This window comes from Aptenodytes patagonicus, chromosome 3 (genome assembly GCF_965638725.1).
Source record: "Aptenodytes patagonicus chromosome 3, bAptPat1.pri.cur, whole genome shotgun sequence".
NCBI classification, from domain to species: domain Eukaryota; kingdom Metazoa; phylum Chordata; class Aves; order Sphenisciformes; family Spheniscidae; genus Aptenodytes; species Aptenodytes patagonicus.
The window spans coordinates 65,470,155-65,490,742 of record NC_134951.1 but is presented as its reverse complement, the minus strand read 5'-3'; the positions used below and the strand labels follow the sequence as shown (position 1 = coordinate 65,490,742).

At 43.3% G+C, this 20,588-nt stretch overlaps 2 protein-coding genes across 2 annotated transcripts; both read left to right on the top strand.

Annotated features, from left to right (window-relative positions):
- Window positions 1-982: 982 nt before the first annotated feature.
- LOC143158114 (pantetheinase-like) lies at window positions 983-7,564 on the top strand. Its single transcript, XM_076333629.1, is given in 8 exon segments — window positions 983-1,202; window positions 1,298-1,340; window positions 1,343-1,427; window positions 2,323-2,515; window positions 3,048-3,339; window positions 4,419-4,792; window positions 5,695-5,865; window positions 6,282-7,564. Coding segments are annotated over 8 exon segments (1,491 nt in total). The 5' UTR covers window positions 983-989; the 3' UTR covers window positions 6,402-7,564.
- A 160-nt stretch (window positions 7,565-7,724) lies between these two features.
- LOC143158112 (pantetheinase-like) lies at window positions 7,725-18,182 on the top strand. The gene is made up of 8 exons (XM_076333626.1): window positions 7,725-7,909; window positions 9,687-9,946; window positions 10,051-10,181; window positions 11,994-12,186; window positions 13,655-13,946; window positions 15,126-15,499; window positions 17,240-17,410; window positions 17,670-18,182. Exons 2-8 carry the CDS (start codon window positions 9,734-9,736, stop codon window positions 17,796-17,798), a joined length of 1,503 nt encoding a protein of 500 aa, XP_076189741.1. The 5' UTR covers window positions 7,725-7,909; window positions 9,687-9,733; the 3' UTR covers window positions 17,799-18,182.
- Window positions 18,183-20,588: the final 2,406 nt, after the last annotated feature.

Below are 20,588 nucleotides of genomic sequence, written 5' to 3'. Positions count from 1 at the left end.
AATGTCATTGAAATTAATGAGCTGTCCTGCAATGCATGAACTTCACCAGACCTCCAGTAGAAACTAGACAGGCTTAACTAACCTCTCTAGATTTCTGGCAACGCATCTTCGCCCCTCTTCATTCTTTCATGTACACAATGGAGGTGAAAGAAACCTGAAGAGGAATCCTGGTTTCTAGGTTTGTTGTTCAAATTAACTCAGAAGCATGTTCTCCTGCCATGATTATCCAGGGGTCCTAGAACCGTGGTTAAAGCAGAGCAGTGGGATCTCCTATGGGAAACTCGGCAACCCCCTGGCTAGTGCTGTGCTTGTCTCATGCGGTGGCAGGTCTAAATACCCATCTGCTGTTACTGACACAGTTGTACGATCTGTGAGTGGTGGCAGGTCTAAATACCCATCTGCTGTTACTGACACAGTTGTACGATCTGTGAAGCTGTGATAAGTAAGGATTGTGCCAGGTATAGCCAAACTACGCTCGGCTAGATCGGAGCAGCCCTGAGCTGGGGTGGCACAGGTAATGCCCGTGCAGCAGCACTGAGCTCGGGACCGGCTGCCTGCCTCCTGCAGCCCTGCCTGCACCCCGTGCCCTCTGGTTTGGCCAGGAATGTGTCCGTGCTGGTCTCTGCTGAGATTTCCCGAACTCTGGCTTGTTTTCCTGCTGTGACCTGGCCTTGCCTTGAGCTGCATTACTACAGCAATGTCATGCCTGAGTCATTCGCAGATCTGGCAAGCGATGTGTTTCTTTGGCTGCAGCACAGTGGTGACTTCTGTGCGACTTCCCTGTCGGTGGTGTAAGGCAGAATTGCTCAATGCTGACGGCTCTCTTGCCTTTGATGTTGTGAGACTTTCCGGGCAGGGTGATTGCATCTCCTGGTGTCAGGTTTCTGCCACTCTGGGGAATTCCCAGGTTTTGTGCAAGACTTTCCCTTCTAAAGCCCCCTGGCTTTGCTTGCCCCATCCTCCTCTTGGGCGACTTCCAGGCTCCAGACATGGGGCTTCCTAAAGCTCGTGCCTCTGCCGTGCTTTTGGTGCTGTCTGCTCTGGAGGCCTGTGCCCTGGACAGCGACGTCGCAGCCGTCTACGAGCACAACGTGGTCTTGTCAGAGGACACTGAAGTGCCGGTTTCTCCTGAGGAGGCCTTGGTGCTGATGGACAAAAACATGGTAATTTTGGAAGCAGCCATCAAAGAAGCAGCCAGACAGGTATTATGACAGAGTTAGAGACATTCATTTTGGTAAACACTGACCATTTATTAATTTTCTTAATGGTGTTTTTTGGGTTTGTATGTTGGTACCAGGGTGCCAATATCATTGTGACTCCTGAAGATGGCATTTACGGCTGGTCTTCACAAGGCAAACAATATACCCTTATCTTGAGGATATCCCAGACCCCCAGGTGGACTGGATTCCATGTGCTGCTGCTGGAAGGTTTTGTCCCTGCTGTGCATGGGGGGAACGGTCCAATGGGAAAGATGGCTACCTTTAGGAGTGGTTGTTGGTAGTTTTAAATGTCTTGGAACAACTGCTGTGAAATGAAGGCAGGTTAGACATCATGTAGTTGCCATAAATAGCTTTAGACAACTTCCTTCATCATTTTTCTTTGTCATTTTTTCTCGCTGTAATTCTTTTGATTTTAGTTAGTATAGTCATAAAGGTTGAGATATATTTAAAAGAAAACCAAAAACTTACAGAATCTACATTTCAGTAATGTATTCCATGTATGTTGTAGAAAATGTTTAAGATACAGAAATATTAGGAATATTTGTGAATAAAATAACAGCTACTAGTGAAAGGATATACTGCACAATTTCAAATTTGTATTTGTGAATCATGATGTGGTAGCCTTTTTATTCTGTTATTTTCCTTAATAAATTGCACCATTTTTTGAGGCTGCAGTATTTGATGAAAGATAACGAAATGCACCGTAGAAGAAACAAATCATAAGCTACCTCAGCGCAGCAGCTGAATCAAGAGCTGAAGCAGAAAGCTGAGATTAGCCCACGTGTTGGTGTAACATCAACGCTGTACCACACGCCGGCAGCAGAAGGGAGACTGGAAGGTGGAAAGATTTGCTTTTACTGCAAGGAGACCCCTGTGTTCCTCACTTATCTAACGTGAGGTGAAGCTGGATTTTCAGCACGCTAAGCTTTGAAGCACAAAACCGCTGCCTTCTGTTGAATAACAGAAAACGACAGTCTTGTATTAGAAATGACTAAATTAAACCTATCATTCTTGTGATCTGTAGTCTTAGTGTTGGCATTTTTATGGATTGACTGGTTTTGATGTTTTGTTTTATTTTCTTTCTTCCTTCCCTGCTGTTTAGGTTTGCTCCCTCACCAGTGCTGGAAAGACTGAGCTGTCTGGCGAGGAATAACTCCATCTATGTGGTTGCGAATATGGCAGACAAGAAGCCCTGTAATGCCAGTGATCCAAGGTGCGCAAGTGATGGTCACTATCAGTACAATACCAACGTTGCCTTTGACTCAGAAGGGAAACTGGTGGCTCGTTATCACAAGGTAAGAGGATTTTACAAAGTTCAGGAAGCGCATGGTCCCTCAGGTGATTAAAGATGTGAAACAGAAGCTGCTTCCCAGGCTTAAATGTATGTGTACATAGAGTCATTATAAAGCAGGTGTCAGAGGACAGGTGAAAGCCACTGCCTTAAGATATCTTCATTCCTGCTATTCTGAATTTAATAGCAAGTGATTAAAAGAAATTAATTAAACCTCAATAAGCCCTCTATTTTTACTGCTTCTCAATAGGAAGTGACACATGAGATACTAAAACATTAATGTCGTAAACTCTTGCTAACTAAATACAAATCCCCTTCACTGGTATAAATCAGAACCACAGATATTTGTGCTTGACTTCTCTTGCAGTGGTATGAATTCTCCTTTTTGAAATTAAGGTATAGCATGTTCACAAAACATATTCTCTGTTACTTGTATTTATGTGAATGAGTATTATATTCAATATTAGTCTGATTTAAATGGTTTGATTTTTTTTCTAATCTTTTTTTTCTCTCCATTCCTTCCTTCCCATGAACAGTACAACCTTTTTGTGACAGAGAAACAGTTTAATTACCCCAAGGATCCAGAATTTGTTACTTTCAATATGTCCTTTGGCTACTTTGGCATTTTCACTTGTGCAGACACACTCTACCATGACCCAGCTGTGGTCTTGGCAAGCAGATTTCAGGCTGACACCATTCTGTTCCCAGCCGCTTGGGGTAACACTCTCCCACTGCTGTCGGCAGTCCAGTTTCACTCAGCATGGGCTATGGGTATGGGCGTCAACTTACTTTCAGCAAATACGCGCAACTCCACTTTAGATATGACAGGTAATGTGATATCACTCTAATTGATCTTGTTCCCGTGAGCAACGTTTATATCTATGTAGTGCAGTTGACCTGAGCAGAAATTCCCATCAGCTTTAGGCATGCATACACGTGTCAACAGGATTAGGACAAGAGAACTTGTCCTAACAAGAACAGATAAAAAGGAAATCCAAATGTGATACGTAAGAACTCAGAAATGCTTAAGGTGACTAGAACACCTTTAGATATTTGTTAAATGATCAGTCCTGAGAGTTTATGCACGTGATTCTTCATCTTCTGACCCTGGTGTTTATTGATGTTTTGGTCATGTGAAGGCTCAAACTTTTTTTTCTCCACTAGGTGGAAACCTAACTCTGAGAAACGTTCTTGTGAGTCCTGCAAACATTACTTCTGGGCTGGAGACCTTGTGTCAACTTTTCTTTGTGGGCTCTGTTTTCACCGTGTGTTTTTCCTGAGCAGATGCTAGAAGTCAAGCGCAAGTTTTGTGGGCACGTGCTTGCAGAAGTGAGAGTAAGGTTTTAGCAACTGGTGTTGCTAAAATGTAGCCCTAAACTTTGCCTTCCAAATAAAAGCAGATACGGGCTGTTGCTTTAGTTCTCAGTCATTGATGACCCTATGTCATACAACTCTCATTCTTTATGGATAGGTTTTACTCTGGGCTTTAAAGATTTATGTATTTATGTAAAGTGCTTGCATAAAGATGTGACTTTTGGTAACATCTTTTCCTTGCAGAATATTTTTGACTTGACGGCGTTACCATTCATTTTAAGCAGAAATACTGATTTCTGATGCAGCTAAACTCAATGAGGAATGTATAGCTTCAGCCACTTAAATCATACATAATGGCACACCAGTCTTGTCACTTACAATACATGAAACATCAGAGTTTGGTCTACTTTCCACTGATTGCAAAAAGCATTAGGTTAGGATTGTAGTCTGTGAAGGCTCAATTTAGTTTCAAAACAATCTGGTAAACATTAGAATAAAATTTGGCACATGTTTAATTAGTGAAGACTGCTTACTTGTACCATACATTTGCTTTCAGATTAAAAGCTAAGCTTTCTGGTGTTATGTGTTTGCAGGGAGTGGTATTTATGCCCCAGACGGCCCAAGAGCGTATTATTATAATACAGAAATGGAAAATGGTCACCTTTTGGTGACAGAACTGAGTTCATGCCCACGTCTGTCTCCTGACTACCCTGCTGCTGTTAACTGGAAATTGTATGCCAGCAATATTGAACAGCTTCCATCAAACGATCACTATTTCACTGGGGTCGTTTACCATGATCTCTTCTCCTTCACAGAGCTCACTGAACCTGAGGGAAATCGTGCCATTTGCCAGCAGGACCTCTGTTGCCATCTGAGTTACAAGATGGCAGAGAAGCAGAAAGATGACATTTATGTTCTGGGTGCCTTTGATGGGCTACATGTTGTTGAAGGAGAGTATTATTTGCAGGTAAACGTTTTCTGTTCTTATTTGGGTAGTGGGAAGGCTGCAATACTCTCTTTGCAGCCCATTTGCATTTGTCTCATTTTTGATTGAGGGGGTTTAAGAGGAGGCATTTTTTAGGCCCCTCTGAAAACATTTGTTTTCTTCATGATGTATTTTGACTTCATTAGGGGTGCTGATCCTGCTTTTCTGTCTATGTTATAAATGATGAAAGCGAAGGCCCTGAGTTGACCCTGTGCTATAACACTTCAAGGAGGTTTCCATATATGTGTACAAAAGGGAGAGGAGATCGTACAGTTCTCCCTGTCTTCATAGGGATGGTCTTGTCACAACAGAGAGCTGTTTTCTGCTCAGTGGATTGTGCCATTGTGCTGATGTGATTCTCTAACATGCAGATATCTCACAAAATGAAGAAACTAGATATGGATATAACCTTTGTATTCACATGGCTTGTCAGTGTATTCGTTCTTTTAAATTTCAGTTAGGCATTTTTAACGTGCTATATCTTAATATCTTTTCTCAATATCTTTAAAGTATTCCCACTAGAGTAGGCAAAGAAGTATGGCTTCAGTTTTTTAGGAAACTCAGCCAGAGCTGAAGTAACTTACCTATATCATAAACTATTCCACATCTATGACTAAATGCATATGCATAATGCATGAATGCACACGTAACTTATAAACACACGTGTACACACAGACACAGTGCTTTGCTGTGGTGCTGGCAAAGAACTGTCTTCTTGCAAAGTTTCAGGTGCCAAGAGCACCCATGGATCCTCTTGGCCTAAATAAATGAGTAGATGTATTGGATAATTTCTTCATCATGACAGCTTTTCTTACAATCAAAGCCAGCTCTTGATTGTTGAAAGCTTAGTGGTATTTTGCCTTTCTGTACCCTCCTCCCCGCAGATATGCATGCTGCTCAAGTGCAAGAGCACTGACCTGAACACATGCGGGCAGCCGGTGGAGACTGCGCAGACCAAGTTTGAGACGTTCTCCCTCAGCGGCACGTTTGGCACTAACTACGTCTTTCCAGAAGTCTTGTACAGTGGGGTGCAGCTGGCCCCCGGGGAGTTCGAGGTAATGGGACACCCTTGTGAGTAGTCAGACTTGTAACACAAATGGCCAAAAAGCCACTGCAAGGCACAGGAGCAACTTGGGAGTTATCAGTGTGCTCTCTTTCAGTAACCGGCTTGAGTTCAAGGCAGCTTTATTTCTGCCTGATTTTCCTTGTTGCATTCATACAGCAGGTCCATTTCCCTGATTCCCTTCTTCCTCAAACCTCCTAGAACAAGATCTTGCTCAGGACAGAAGTGTAGTTTTTCTCAGAATTTGTGGTATCTCCAAGTGAATAAGAGACTCAGACATGCTTTGCTTTGTCTTTTTTCAAGACATCTCTCAACTAGGTCAACATTAATTAATATATTACTTTGTGTTTGTCATACAATAGTACTGCTTTGCTGATGTTCCTGTTTATTTTACTTTTCCATAACTAGGTGCTACATGATGGACGTCTGATAAGTCGGACTAGTACATCAAAGCCAGTTTTGAGTGTAACACTCTTTGGGAGGTGGTATGAAAAGGACCCTCCACACACACAGCAAGCTTCACCATGATTTCACTGCAGATCCTTTAAGATCTCATCTGCTTGTTTCTGTAATGCTAATTAATAATAATTAATCATGTTAATTAACGTTAATACCATAATTATAATGGCATTCTATTTCTCATGTTGCCTTATCTAACAGCGTAGTCATTGCACATTGATTTGTTGACTGGATTTTGCAGCAAAAATGAATTACTATACTGGGCAGTTCTGTATGTGTTTTCGTATGATAGCTTTTGATTGTCATAGGCTTGACCTTGATCTCACTGGGGACAACAGAAAATAAATTCCTCTGACTTCAGTGGTGTAGGATTCAGGCGCACAGCAGTGGGTTGTGGCCCAATAACAACCGATTTTTAATTCTTTGAAATTTTTGGCGGGGTATTAGAAGTCATTTCCACAAACATCTCTGTTCCACCCCATCTCTGAACACACACTTTTCTAAACCAGAGATTAACAGAACCTTTGAAGGCCGATGGTTGAACTTTTAAGTTACCATTTACTTTGAAAAAGAAAACAAGCCTCCAAACACCATTGCTTCAAAAATAACTCAGTTATTCAGCTGAGTACACGGTGTAGTATGTTACCATGCCATGCCCTAACTTACAGTTGGAGGAGTCTACTTGAATCTTTCTGGCCACCGTTTTAGGGTGTGGAAAATTTCCTTTCCACAGAACTATTGATAACCTTGTCACCTTTTTCAGGCAGTCAAGTGGGTCCATATCAAAAATTCTCAGAACGAGCAATTTTGCAGGTGCATATCTGTCTTGCCGTGAAATGGTTGCTCATGCTGGTGTGAGGGAGAGTCAGGACGGTGCAGGAAGGTGTTGGGAAAGGCTGGCAAACAGCTAGAATAGATTGAACGCACTGGCACGTGTGCGGGTGCAGGCTCTGCAGACTGTACCTTCTAAGCAAGTGGACTGGATTACTTTCAGTGGTGTGGCTAAGATTTCTATGTACTGTTAATTCTGTTGTTTGTTCTGCAGGTTTGTTTTTAAATAAAAACACTGTTCACATTTAATCTGATAAACGTACTGAAAAATAGACTTGCAGGATGTAAAATACATTGTTTTTGAACAAAGCGAATGTTGTAAAAACAAGGTTTTAGTCTCTAGATGTATTAAATTGTAACCCTCTACAATTCATATAATAGAAGTAATGGAAAACACTCTACTTGTTTGTGGAGAAAAAGTACTGTATCTCTATATTTATATCTGCGCCCTAGGACATGGTGTCCTGTTACAGCTGAGCAACATAACTATGTGCTCTTGCTAAAAATGAGCAGCTTCCGATTTCCTCACCCCTGCCCGCATGTCCTTACTGCTTTGCAGTGATTGCATGGTTGCAGGCGTGACCCTTCACAGAGGCATCTCCACAGCAAGATTAACCCGTCCAATAAGGAGTAGTCTTCCACGCAGTCTCTCTTAGCACAAGAAAAGAAGCACGACCACAATCTGAAGATGGACTACCTCTACAGCTAAGCTGATTCAGCATCAAATCGCCTCCTGTTTCACAAAAGTAAGTCAGTCCTCGGGCAGTAGCAGAGACGGGGGAGAGGGCGGTAGAGGGGTGAGCAGAGTGGACTGCGAGGCTGGAGGTGTGAAAAGTAGAGGGAGCTCTAGTATAAAATTCCTCTTACATTGTCCACAGCCATGTATAGCCTGGACCTTGTTACATTTTATTCAGCGGGTTTGTTTGTTTAACCGGAGTTAGTTCCTTGCTCCTGTGTGAGCGCCCAGCTCTGCAGGCGATAGGCAGTGGTGCCTGCTGGTACAGAGGCAGACAGGGATGCCTCCATCCCACCGTACTACGGAAACACCCCTGTCCTGGCAGTGTGACTTGAACTTTGCGGGGCAGTGCCCGGCCCCTGCACTTGGCACTTTTTCTGCTCAGCTCTGCCAGGGGAGTCACCTTTCTGGGCTGACTGTTGTCCTAGCTGTTGCTAAACAACGGACCATTTACTGCTTCCTCTTTCAGACTTACGTCTGATTGTAGTTAATGTGACTCAATCCATATTTCATTTGATAAGAAAAACAGGAGAAAAAAAAGGCTTCCAAGCTACATTACTTCAATTATCACTGAAATCTCCATTGCAGCCTTTTAAAGGCTCATATTTAGGGCTCCTGAATGAGCGTGCTGTATCTAGCAATGTATGTAGAGAAGTACTTAGAGGTGAAAATTACCAGATGCAAATCCATGTTTCTAATGGTTGAAACCCTTGGTCAGTGCTACTCTTGCAGGGAACTCTCCAGTGCTTGCATTCATGTCTTTTCTGAGACATGAATGTCTCAGAAAATGACAGACAATGACAGTCTGCTGTAGCTGAAGGCAGGCAGCCTGTTCCGCTTCCCACTATTCCGAAAAGCTTTTCCAAATGAGAATACTGCAACTACTAGAAAGTAAAAAAACAGAAAATGTTATAGCAAAAAAGGCATTTGAACTGAATTGAAGTAAAAGATTAAAAATGAAGGCCTCTCAATACACAGCATTTTCCTGGGGACAGGAAAGATGAGCTGAGGAGCAGGCATGCCACTGTGCCTGGTGAACTAGCCTGCCTTTCTGCTTCAGGCAAGTGGCAGCCAGGCAATGAGGTACTTGATTAATGGCCTGGCTGGTGGTTTACTTGCCTGATTCCAGAAGAAAACACTCCCTCCAGATGCAAGTGTTCTGGTGGAAGGCTGTCGGAAAGTCATGTACGGCTAAACAGAAGCGACTGGGAGAGCCACTGGGATAAATGCAAGGGACAGTTCTGTCGCTGGCACATTAAGTGTATCACATCTAAGAACAGAGTGGTGCTAGTAATGACTTTGGTCTAAAGAAACTCTGGGAAGCAATCTGCACATAATGGCACATATCACAGGAACCGGGGAATATGAAGGCACTAGAATAAAGCAAACAGTTTTTAAAACCCCCAACTTTGCCATTCAAACTTCACAGAAGACTAGCTCCAGGAATGACACGTCCACCTTTCCTGTGGGTATCAGAGTTGAGCCAACACAGATAGCAAAAGACTATTGCAATCAATGACAGAAAAAAGTATAACAACAAAAATTGGACCATTCTTTCTAGCCATGTGTTTAATAACTTATTTTTCTATTGGCACAATTATTCTTGGCATTGCCCAGTTTTTTAGTCTTGTTGAGTTATGACATCCTTATTGTGTACTGTTATACCTTCCCGTATGTCACCAGTGACGCTTGATTCCAAGGTAATGCTTTAACAGACCAGTGCTTCCTCCCTCCTTTAAAGTTAAACTTTGTCCCTTTTTCATTTTCCATGTATGCACCTTTTGCAGCATTTGTCTGTGACTCAGAGCATTCTAGGAGCTGTGAGGCACCAGCCATGCTCCCGTCCCAGCCTCTCCTGCACGCTGCGGTGTTTGCACTCGCAGTCCTTCAGGCCCTTGCCTCCGACACCTTCACTGCAGCCGTCTACGAGCACGCGGTCATCCTGCCAGATGCCACTGGTGAGCCTGTTTCTCCTGATGATGCTTTGGCCCTGATGAACAAAAACATGGATGTCTTGGAAGGAGCCATCAAGGAAGCCGCCCAGCAGGTACCAGGTGTATTGTGAGCATTGTTAATTAGTGTTTTCTGCTCCTGCTGACCCTCCTGGTTATCTGTCGATGGGTGAATTCTTAACGGAGCCTGTTGTGTCAGGGTGCCCACATCATTGTGACTCCTGAAGACGGCATTTATGGCTGGCGTTTCACAAGAGGAACTATCTACCCCTACCTAGAGGACATCCCTGATCCGGTGGTGAACTGGATTCCTTGCACCGACCCCACAAGGTGATTTCTTCTGCAGTGATTTATGTGGTTTCGAACTAGTGTCTCATGGAGTCATGACCCAGTAAATGCCTAAGAATTGCTAATGCTTTTAACATGAGGTTAAGTTCCAATTAAAGTTGCATATGAGGGTAAGTTACATGATAAAATATATAGCATGTCCATGACTAATTGACTAGGAAACCCTGTTAAAAAAAATGGTTTTTGAATTAAGAACTTTAGAGAGAAATTCAAACAATATACAGAATTTGGGTTGCTAAATGTAGAGGAAACTTCTTCTTTTTTTGCATTTGGAAAAGCTTTGATGCCAGAATATGCTGCTTCTCATTCTGCTTTCAGTATTTGCACACTATTTTGAATAGAACTGATCGGAAATTCTTAACACTAGTTTCTATTTGCTTTGTTGGTTTGTTTGGTTTTTTACAAATGCTATGTTCATATGTATAAAATATAGCATGCATAAAAGCACACATACCATTTTTGAGGACAGCCAAAAAGTAGTTTCTGAGCAGCTAAAAACAGAGCTGATGAGTTCAGTAGTCAAAGTCCAAATCTCTGAGTGATACAAAGCCAGAAAGTTTTAATCTTAGTTTTTCACAGTTAAGATAATATAAAGTTCAAATTGCTAGAGTCTCTGTGCTGTAGAACATGATCTGTCATTCAAATGTCATGTTCCAGCAGGGACATGATAACCTACAGCTGAGTGCTGGACTTTAGATCCATACAGCACGAAGTAAGTGCTCAGCCATGGAACTACAGCTGTGGTCTGCCTTTTTCACCACTGCTTTCTGCACCTGCTCGATGATGAGGTGCTAAGACCATAATATTACATCTGTGAGGATGTAATTCCTCAACGGTCCTGAGAGGAAGATTCACAATGGGGAGAAGTTCCAGATGTGCAACTTTTTACTGAGACATAAGTAGCTAAAATATACAGAGTCTTTCAGTGAATGTGGGGTGTGGGGTGGCAGTGTGTCTAAGCAGGTCTTTATTCCAGTTCTTTGCACAGTTAGTTTTTGTGAAGGTGATCTGTGTGTCTCTTCACTGTCCTAAATCAGGTTTTCATTAGTGCCTTGTGGGAATATAATGCCTGCCATCACAGTCTGGCATGCCCCATTCCTTGGTGCTATATTTGTATCTTGCGTGATGGTGCTCCTCCATGGCCCATGCACACCTTGCAAAGCCATATGCATCGCCACTTTACGGAGGGAGATGTCTGCTCTCTTTGTGACCTGGTACGGGTGCTTCAGAGGTGCTGCCAGTTTATGGCACATGGCCTGTCGCATCTTAAAAGGAATATCCCACTGCTGTTCATGCCATGGCTAGAGGACTGTGTGTCCCCATGCTTGGGAGGAGATGAATTGCCTTGACCACATCAGCTGCACTATTCCATAGCTCGACTCTGCTTGGTATGTTGAGGGCCCAGAGCTACAGTCCTCAGGTGCTGCTGTGCCAGATGCTAAGATATTCTCCTGTGTGACACCAAGTTAGTCTCTTCCTCTGCTCAGTGATTCCTCTCCTGCCTTTTCCCAGCACTAGGATTATCCACTTGCTGCAGAGCACGGTCTGGGTGCTGAGGGGTGCTGGCAGGCAGCCCAAGGGTGGCATGTCCCTCCGGACGCCAATGGGAGGGCTCCAGGACCTGCCCCAAGGTGTGGGAAGCAACCTGAGGGAGGAGGAGATACAACCCTGTGTATCTGCATGCCCTGTCATGACTGCAGGGTTGGAGGTGCTGCCGGCATGCCCTCAGCACTCCAGTGATGGACACCACTGACAGCACAGATTTTGTTAGTCTTTTTTTCTAAAATGCATTAGATTTGCTCCAGCACCAGTGCAGGAACGACTCAGCTGCATGGCCAGGAATAACTCCATCTATGTGGTTGCAAACATCGGGGACAAGAAGCCGTGTAACTCCAGTGATGCCGGCTGCCCCAGCGACGGTCGCTATCAGTACAACACTGATGTCGTCTTTGACCCGGAGGGGAAACTGGTGGCTCGTTACCACAAGGTAAAGTGGCCTTGGAAAGTCAGGAGCTATTTTTCCACTACTTCCAAAATGTCTCCATTTGGCAAGATAATTAAATGGCAGTCATTGTCCCATGGCAGATTTTTGCTTCTGTTTATAATTTAAAAGAATCTCTCTCTTGCTGTGAAGTGTTGACTCCACAATTGCATTTGCTATCATGTTTCTCAAAACAGACTAGAATGAAAAATGATTGCGCAGGTCCAATTTCGTGGCATATGGCTTTGGTTGACTGCCTCAGTTCATTAACTCCCTATTACTGGAGATCCTGCTGCTTAAGCAGCTTTAGTTTTCAGTGCCAGGTTTTCACCAGACTACCCCTTCACATTCCAGGATTTTAAAATGTTCATCTGCATCTCATCTCAGATGAGTAGTCTGATTTAAGGAAGACAGGCCCTTTCCTACCATTTTTTTATTCTGATGATGTTTCAGCACAGTTTTTGCATAACGGGAATTATCTGGACAAAACCATGGACCTAAGCTGGATGTAAAAAGAGATGAGGGCATTGAAACATTTGCACCCAATGAAAGTATCTTCTTTCAGTTTTGTGTGCCTACCTGCAAGGTTCATCAAAGCTGTTTGAGGGTCATGTGCCAGATATCATGACAATGTGTCTAGACTGAAGCCAGTTGTTTATTTGGGCCTAGTATTTCACCTGGTTCTTCAGAGGCGATGCCAAGATATTTCTTTGTGAGCAAACTGGGTGAGGGGGACACTGATAATGCAAGTCTGGTCCCCCATGTGCCAGCCTGGCACAGCCCAGGCGCTGAGTTACAAGTTCAGTAAACTTGAACCTCTTTTCTGACTCGGTGGCACATGTTTATTGTCCAGACCACCTGGAGATTAAAGGACTCTTTTAGTAAACATGAATGCAAAGGAAGAAGGAAAATGTTGGAAAGCTGACAATGTCGCAAACTTGGATTTTTCTGCTGGCTGAGATCATCTGCCTTTCCCCCATCACCACTGCCTTTGTTTTCTTCTCCGCTCTGCAATCTCCCTGTACTGTCTCGCGCTTCCTTCTGGTGCTGTGTGCTTCCAGTCCTTCTGTGCATCTCCACACCAAGGTTACCAATCCTATCTCTTGGCACCAGATCCTCCATGCTCCTCTTCCATTATTATTTCTCTTCTGTGTGTCTTTCAGGTCACTGGAATTATAAACTAGGTGGGGAGAGCGGCAAGATTATTTTTATGGGAGTTGCAGGTGGCTGACACCAACAGACCTGCAGATAGCTGGTTGCTTTCCTAGCTAGATGCCAGGGCAATATGTGTCTCCCTATATCCATCTTTTGGGCACTATGGTGATCATACAATTTTAGCCTGACTTCCTACATGTGGCGGCTTCAAACACAAGTCAAAAAACTTCTCTAGTCATTCTGAACAGTTTTAGGGAATGACTCCAGGATATTGCAGTAAGTGCCTTTAACTGGTTTCTTTTTTTTCCTTCCCCTACAGTATAATCTCTTTATGTCAGAAACTCAGTTTAATTACCCAAAAGAGCCAGAAGCCGTCACCTTCGAGACCCCCTTCGGGAAGTTTGGCATTTTCACGTGCTTCGACATCCTTTTCCGGGAGCCTGCCGTGGTCCTGGTGAGCGAGTTGCAGGTGGACACCGTGCTCTTCCCGACGGCTTGGATGAATGTCCTGCCGTTTCTGACTGCGGTTGAGTTTCACTCTGCCTGGGCTATGGGCATGGGTGTCAACTTCCTAGCTGCCAATACACACTATACCAGCATGTCTATGACAGGTAATTAATTCTCACTCTGAAAAATCTTTACAGTCATGAATCTTTATTCCCTGTTCTGCAAGGTGATTTTGCAGAGGAATATAATATATTTATTTGGAAGGTGAAGAGTCTAGTCACCAAATTTTAAACCTGACAACCCCTGTCCCTACTGGTGCCATACAAAGCACAGCAAAACTTGTGGTGTTTTCTTTTCTTCTCCCTGGCTTTTTAGGATTTTCCTTTCTTTCTTTTAATGCCTCTAAAGAAGTAGTAAGCTACTGCCCCTTCTATCTGAGTAAAAACTTCTGAAACTTAGGTTCTATTCCTCTCCACCTGTAAGTTTGCAATTGAACGCCGAACGATAAATATACTTGTAAACCCAACACATGGCTCCATTTATTCTGGCCAAATGAAAGATTTATTTGTAGCTGTATTTAACACAGTTGTGGAAAAGTGTTAAAAGCAAATTTTCAGACCTGTTGCAGTAACGCTGCTAAGAAGTCGCATTTTCTTTTAAGAGTGTAGCACTGATTTTCTAGAGCTTAGCTTACGGGATAGTATATTTCAGCTAGACCAGCTTCTTCACTGAGCTGTGAAACCACAGAATTGGCTTGGGGCTTCTCATTTGAAATGCCCGACAGGCTACTCCTTGTTGTCCATTTTATGTGGCTCTTCGGCAGTGATGGGTATGACTGATCTTCTTTGATTTCCCTCTGTTGCCTGGCACTGGTCAGGTGTGAACTCTCCACGTGGGGAGGAGTCCTCAGCCAGTGTAAATGGGGCTGGACAGCTGCTATCTCCTTCTGTGTTCACCAGGACGGTCCTGTGATACTTGCCTGTGTTGTGTTTTGGATGGTGTCAATCAGTAGATGGTCCTTTTACATCAATTAGCTGAGAATAAAGGAATTCTCAAGCAACTCTGTTGTGTACAGGAGAAAAGAGAACGGGGGAGGCCATAAATACAACCATAACATAACATCCTCTGCCTTTGTCTACACTGAGCAGACCTCACTAAGAGTAATAAATGCTATTCTTTGCCAAAACATGATCTCTGTGTACTGAGTTGCTAATGGTCACCTTTGGTGAGACTAAAATTTCTGTAATATTTAGAAAAGAGTGGATAAGCTAGCAGTAGGGACAACTAAAAGGATAATATGAAATTTTTTATTATTTTTGGACTGACTATTGCGCTCTCCTCAGGGAGCGGTATTTATGCACCAGATGGAGCCAGAACATACTACTACAACATGAAAACCGAGGATGGTCGCCTCCTCATTGCTGAACTAGATTCACATCCTCGCCTTTCTCCTGCCTCCCCGCCTGCTGTCAACTGGAGCTCATATGCTTTGAGTGTTGAAAGATTCTCACCGAATGACCATGATTTCAGAGGATGCATCTTCTATGACTGGTTCACTTTCACTGAGGTCACTAAGCCTGAGTGGAATCTCACCGTTTGCCAGAAGGACCTCTGCTGTCACTTGAGCTACAAGGTGGCAGAGAAACAAGAAGATGAAGTTTATGTGCTAGGTGCTTTTGATGGGCTTCATGTTGTTGAAGGACAGTACTATCTGCAGGTAATGATTCTTTGGAGGGGGAGTACTTTTTTTAGGAAGCTTCTTTACAGGGAGAAACCTTCAGCTCTGGAGGGGGGAAAAGACTGACTTTCTTGTATGCTGGAGTCCTGGTGTCCTATTTGTTAGCAATGGGAAGTAGTTGCTAAAATCTCCAAGCCTGCTTACCTTTAAATCCAACAAATGCAGTGGAAAGGTCTCTAAACCTCTTTTAAGTTCCCAGAGTGTGCTCACTATTTTTTTGGCCGTGCAATATTGGCTAAATTTAGCTCCTTTTTTGTGACTATCTGCAGTAAGTGTTCTGAATCTCCTCTGTAATCTTCATTAAACAATTGCTGTTAAAAAATCAGTTGCTTATATCTATCTTTATGAGACGCTCTGATAATTTAGAGTCACAGAGATGTTAATTTTTTGTCATTACTCAAATCATAGCAATGAAGTTTACTGAAATGGCATATGACTTTCACTGGAAATGTCCACTCTTCCTCTCTTTTTATCAAATGTTTGGGAAGACAGTGAGTTGCATCCTGGTTGAATTTGCTTAAAGCCATATTAGAAAACCTTCTTTGCCTTCATAATTTAGATTATTGTTTACTTCTGTCTGTCAACACGGCCTTTGCATATCAGCTGGTACAGACTCCAGGATACAGGGGGAGGTTTTAGCCAGCAAACAGCTCATCTGATACATTTAAGAAGGTAGCTTGAATAAATTCAGTTCTTGGTGAGCTTGCTTGGAAAATTTATTTCAGTGATTGTGGAAGCTGCCACATGGTCTCTACCAGTACTGAATTTTCTAGAGAAGATGGGAATTTCCACTCTTCCTTTTTCCCCTCAGTATTTTTTTCATGTCCTCAGAACATACTGAGAGAATTAGATTCTTTCTTTCTGCTTATTTGCATTTCAGCAGGAAACTGCATTTGCTGATGAATAATACTTCTGATGTTTGCAGACGCGCTTCTTCTATCCCCCAATATCTGACACAGAAAAACTCCGCCATCACCTGTCAGCAAAACCAGCCAACATCCTTTGAACCCTCACAGGAGTGCTAGCCCTATTTCATATTTCTTCATGGTGTTCATAAACATTTATCAGCTGTAACCTGGAGAATTAACTTTAAGGACAAAACATTTCCATTCCTACTTTCCTCTATGTACTACAAGTGCTAACACAAAACTGTAACAGAGGATGCTGACTTCATCACCTTGATATATATTCACCAGGAGTTGGATGGAGAACATCAAATTCAGGTTTCCCATGGACTACCAGACCATCTAACGAATTGTCATTAGCAACATGTACAAATGCCAGTAAGAGGACCTGTCAGTACAGTTGCACAATGTACCCATGAGGAGGATTTCGTTTCATTTGCCTAAAATTTCCATTCACAAACTCATCTTACTAAGACATGTGAGAAGGGAAACTTCAAATGAGAGAACTGGAAATTGGAAGAATTAGTGGAAGTGACAGGATTGACATTCAGGGATGAAATAAGGTGTTCTGGGAGCACTTATGTCAGAAACTAAGGTTACTTCTAACTACTAAGGCAGTGCAGCTCTGCAATACTCCCAATCAGATCAAGGGTTGAAAAAATAAGCTGCAACTAAAAAGGAATTGCTTAAAGATTATGAAGGAGATCCTGTGATGGTCACCTGCTCTGACACACACTAGCTTTGATGACACAAGGCTTTCCTACCAGAGTGTTTCCGTCTTGCTAAATAAATTGTTGTCTTCTCCTCCCCACAGATATGCACGCTACTCAAGTGCAAGACCACTGACCTGAACACATGCGGGCAGCCGGTGGAGACTGCGCAGACCAAGTTTGAGACGTTCTCCCTCAGCGGCACGTTTGGCACTAACTACGTCTTTCCAGAAGTCTTGTACAGCGGGGTGCAGCTGGCCCCTGGGGAGTTCGAGGTAATGGGACACCCTGGAGCTGTGTCATGCTAGGTTCTCTGCAGGGTAGTAATGGAATAAACTGTCTCAAAACAGCCAAAGTGACCTTGCTCATAGTGAATAATCAGATCTATTAAATAAATTTTAATGAAGTCACTAGTTTCAGTAAGAGATATGGTCTGACGTATCTTCTTCCTGTTTTGTCACACCTTTCTGAGCTCTTAGCATATTCATATGGGTACTCCTCTAATTATGTCCTTCTCTTACCTTTTTCAATCAGGTATTGAATGATGGGCGTCTGATAAGTAAGACAAGACCAACAAAACCAGTCGTCACTGTGACACTTTTTGGACGGTGGTATGAAAAGGATCATCTGAAACAAGTCCTGCAACCACCAGCCTTCCCATGATGTTACCATAACTGAAGCTGTACACTATTAATCTCATGACCAAATGAGATACAGCATCCTCTACTACAACAATCCCAATTATGTATCTTATTTCCAGTTGCACAAACTTCTTATCAATGTGTTTTGTTTAGTACTAATGCAGCAATATTTTTTTATTGCTACAATTCATTGAGAAGTATCTATTTCTATATCGTAAGATTACTAATCTTTTATTAGTGCAAAACAGCAGTTGTGTTTCTCTCTCTGTTTTCTGGATTTTTATTTTTCTAGCCCTCAGAAAATCTGTATTGTGGGCCAGAGGATACATTCTTATTAAAATAGCATTGCATATTTTGTAATTGCAGATTATTATGAGACCAGTAAATAAAACAGTGAAAGATGTGATTCGTGGCAGCTCTATACAAAAAAGCTCAATAATGCTTTGTCTCCGATATACAACTACTTATGCTGACCTATGCAAGTCTGCTCTTTTACCTCACTTACACATTTTTTTTCCTATTCGTGTTGCCTTGGTTCGTGTTGCCTTGGTTTTGTTGCCTTTATGCCATTGGTGCACGTTGTGTGGCACATGGCAGCACAGAACAGTGCATCATGGAGGCTGAGCAAGAACTCCAATCAAAGAGCCAACCCTGAAACAAAACTTGCCACCACCTCTTGGTCAGAACTCAACATGAAGCATCATTTCTTTGAAATCTCTGTTGAACAAAAACTTCGAATTGAAACCTCAAAATGTTCTACTTGCCAGTTCTGAACAACAGCTTGTCAGCACCTGATGGCTGCACTAGGTGCTATTCAGTGCTGGAACTGTTTGCACCCAGTAAAGAGGTCACTGAGTGACCTGGTATCATACAGCAGCTCCTCCCTCCCATCTTCTCTATTTCTTTCTGGCCGTGTAACACCAACATACGTGAAATAAGCTTTGTCCTTTGCTCCTTCATGATAATGCTGGGTGGTGCTGCCCTGCAAATTCATTTACTGTATGGATTAGAGGGGTTAGATATCTACTTAAGACCAGCTACTGCTGGTGACAAGGCACTGTTCACATCTTTGCTTCCTCTCCTCCCCCAGCGACCTGTGCTTTGTTGCTGCTGCTGGACCCTAGTGACCTTCCTTCAGTGTACCAGTGTATAAATATGTCCATGTTCTGTGGATGTGTCTTTAAGAGTGGTCAGAGACCCCTATTAATCTAATTTCTCCTTCCTTTTCCCCACACTGGCACCACTCCTGGTCTCATCATGGTGCTCTCAAGGTCCTCAGTCCCATGTACTTCTGTTATGAAGCTGGTGAGAAGCTGGGAGTGCAAATACTATCCAAACTCCAGCACTGGTTATCACTGCTGTGCACCATATGACCTTTTCTGTTTTCAAATGTAAATAGATATTCACATGTGACATGACATAACATAGTGTCATGTCTAACATAATGACATTTATTAAAAGCCCCAGACAATGTACTTTGACTCATGGGAGCTCAACATCAGTGCTGCTAGAGCCACGCTCTCTCAAAACCTTGTTCACTGTTGGAGTCAGTTACTGTTTGACCACAGACTGGTCCCAGTCTGTCAAGGGATTATCCCATGTGATCCTCTTCTCTTGGGTACAAACTCAGTGCAGATACTGTGCTTGTGCCCCAGGAACCTGGAGGGTGATACTGCAACTCTCTCCCAGGGAAAGGATCTGGATTTAAGGGAGGCTATGGCATGCAAGAAGGTCTCATCTTGCAGTGCAGAAGGGACTCAGCAGGAGCGCATGGCTGGTCCAGGAGGTGAGAGGCAGCTCCTTCAGGTCTGTTCACTGCCGATACCAGTCCTCTGGCTAAGGGAATGTGCGTGCAAGTAGTATATGATCCCAACCCTGAATCTGGTGAGTATCTTGAATTCAGGATTTGGTTCAAGGCCATTGTGGTTTAGGTATATTTGTATGTTGAGTATTTTTCTATAGAAGACTGGCATAAGTCACCATGGCACTAAATTGTTTTTGTTACAAAGATTGCATAACATTAATCGTTGTGAAATGTGTTATTGTGTGAAGGGAGTCGAGCATACAGAAAGTAATCCGATGCAAGTCTACCCATGCATCCACATACCGACTCAGTCTGTATAAAGACAAGGCTGCGTGTAACCACTGAAAGCAATAAACACTTCTTCCAGGGAAGTGCAGCAAAAAAGCATTTCATTACCTGACAGCTGGGACAGAACCAAAGAAGGTAAGAAACTTGGGCAACCAGATACAAGTGATTAGTGCATGTGCAGCTTCAGCTTCAAGATTTCTGCTGGAGTGATCCGTAGATGTAAGAAAGCAGGTTGCAATAGGCAAAATTTAGAAATTGTGGCTCTCATTCACGATACTCTTCCAACAGAGACCTTTGGGGACGAGAGATCTTCAGAGCTCAGTTACTGAGCGATGTGCTGATGGGTTTGCTCAGACAAACAGCCTGCCTGGCAGCCCCCTTGCAATGTGGAGCAGCCCCCAAAGGCCCCACAACTCTGAGCCGGTGCTGTGCTAAGCTGGGGTGGCACAGGTAATGCCCGTGCAGCAGCACTGAGCTCGGGACCGGCTGCCTGCCTCCTGCAGCCCTGCCTGCACCCCGTGCCCTCTGGTTTGGCCAGGGATGTGTCCGTGCTGGTCTTTGCTGAGATTTCCCGAACTCTGGCTTGTTTTCCTGCTGTGACCTGGCCTTGCCTTGAGCTGCATTACTACAGCAATGTCATGCCTGAATTGTTAATCTGGCAAGCGATGTTGTTTCTTCAGCTGCAGCTCAGTGGTGACTTCCCTGTCGGTGGTGTAAGGC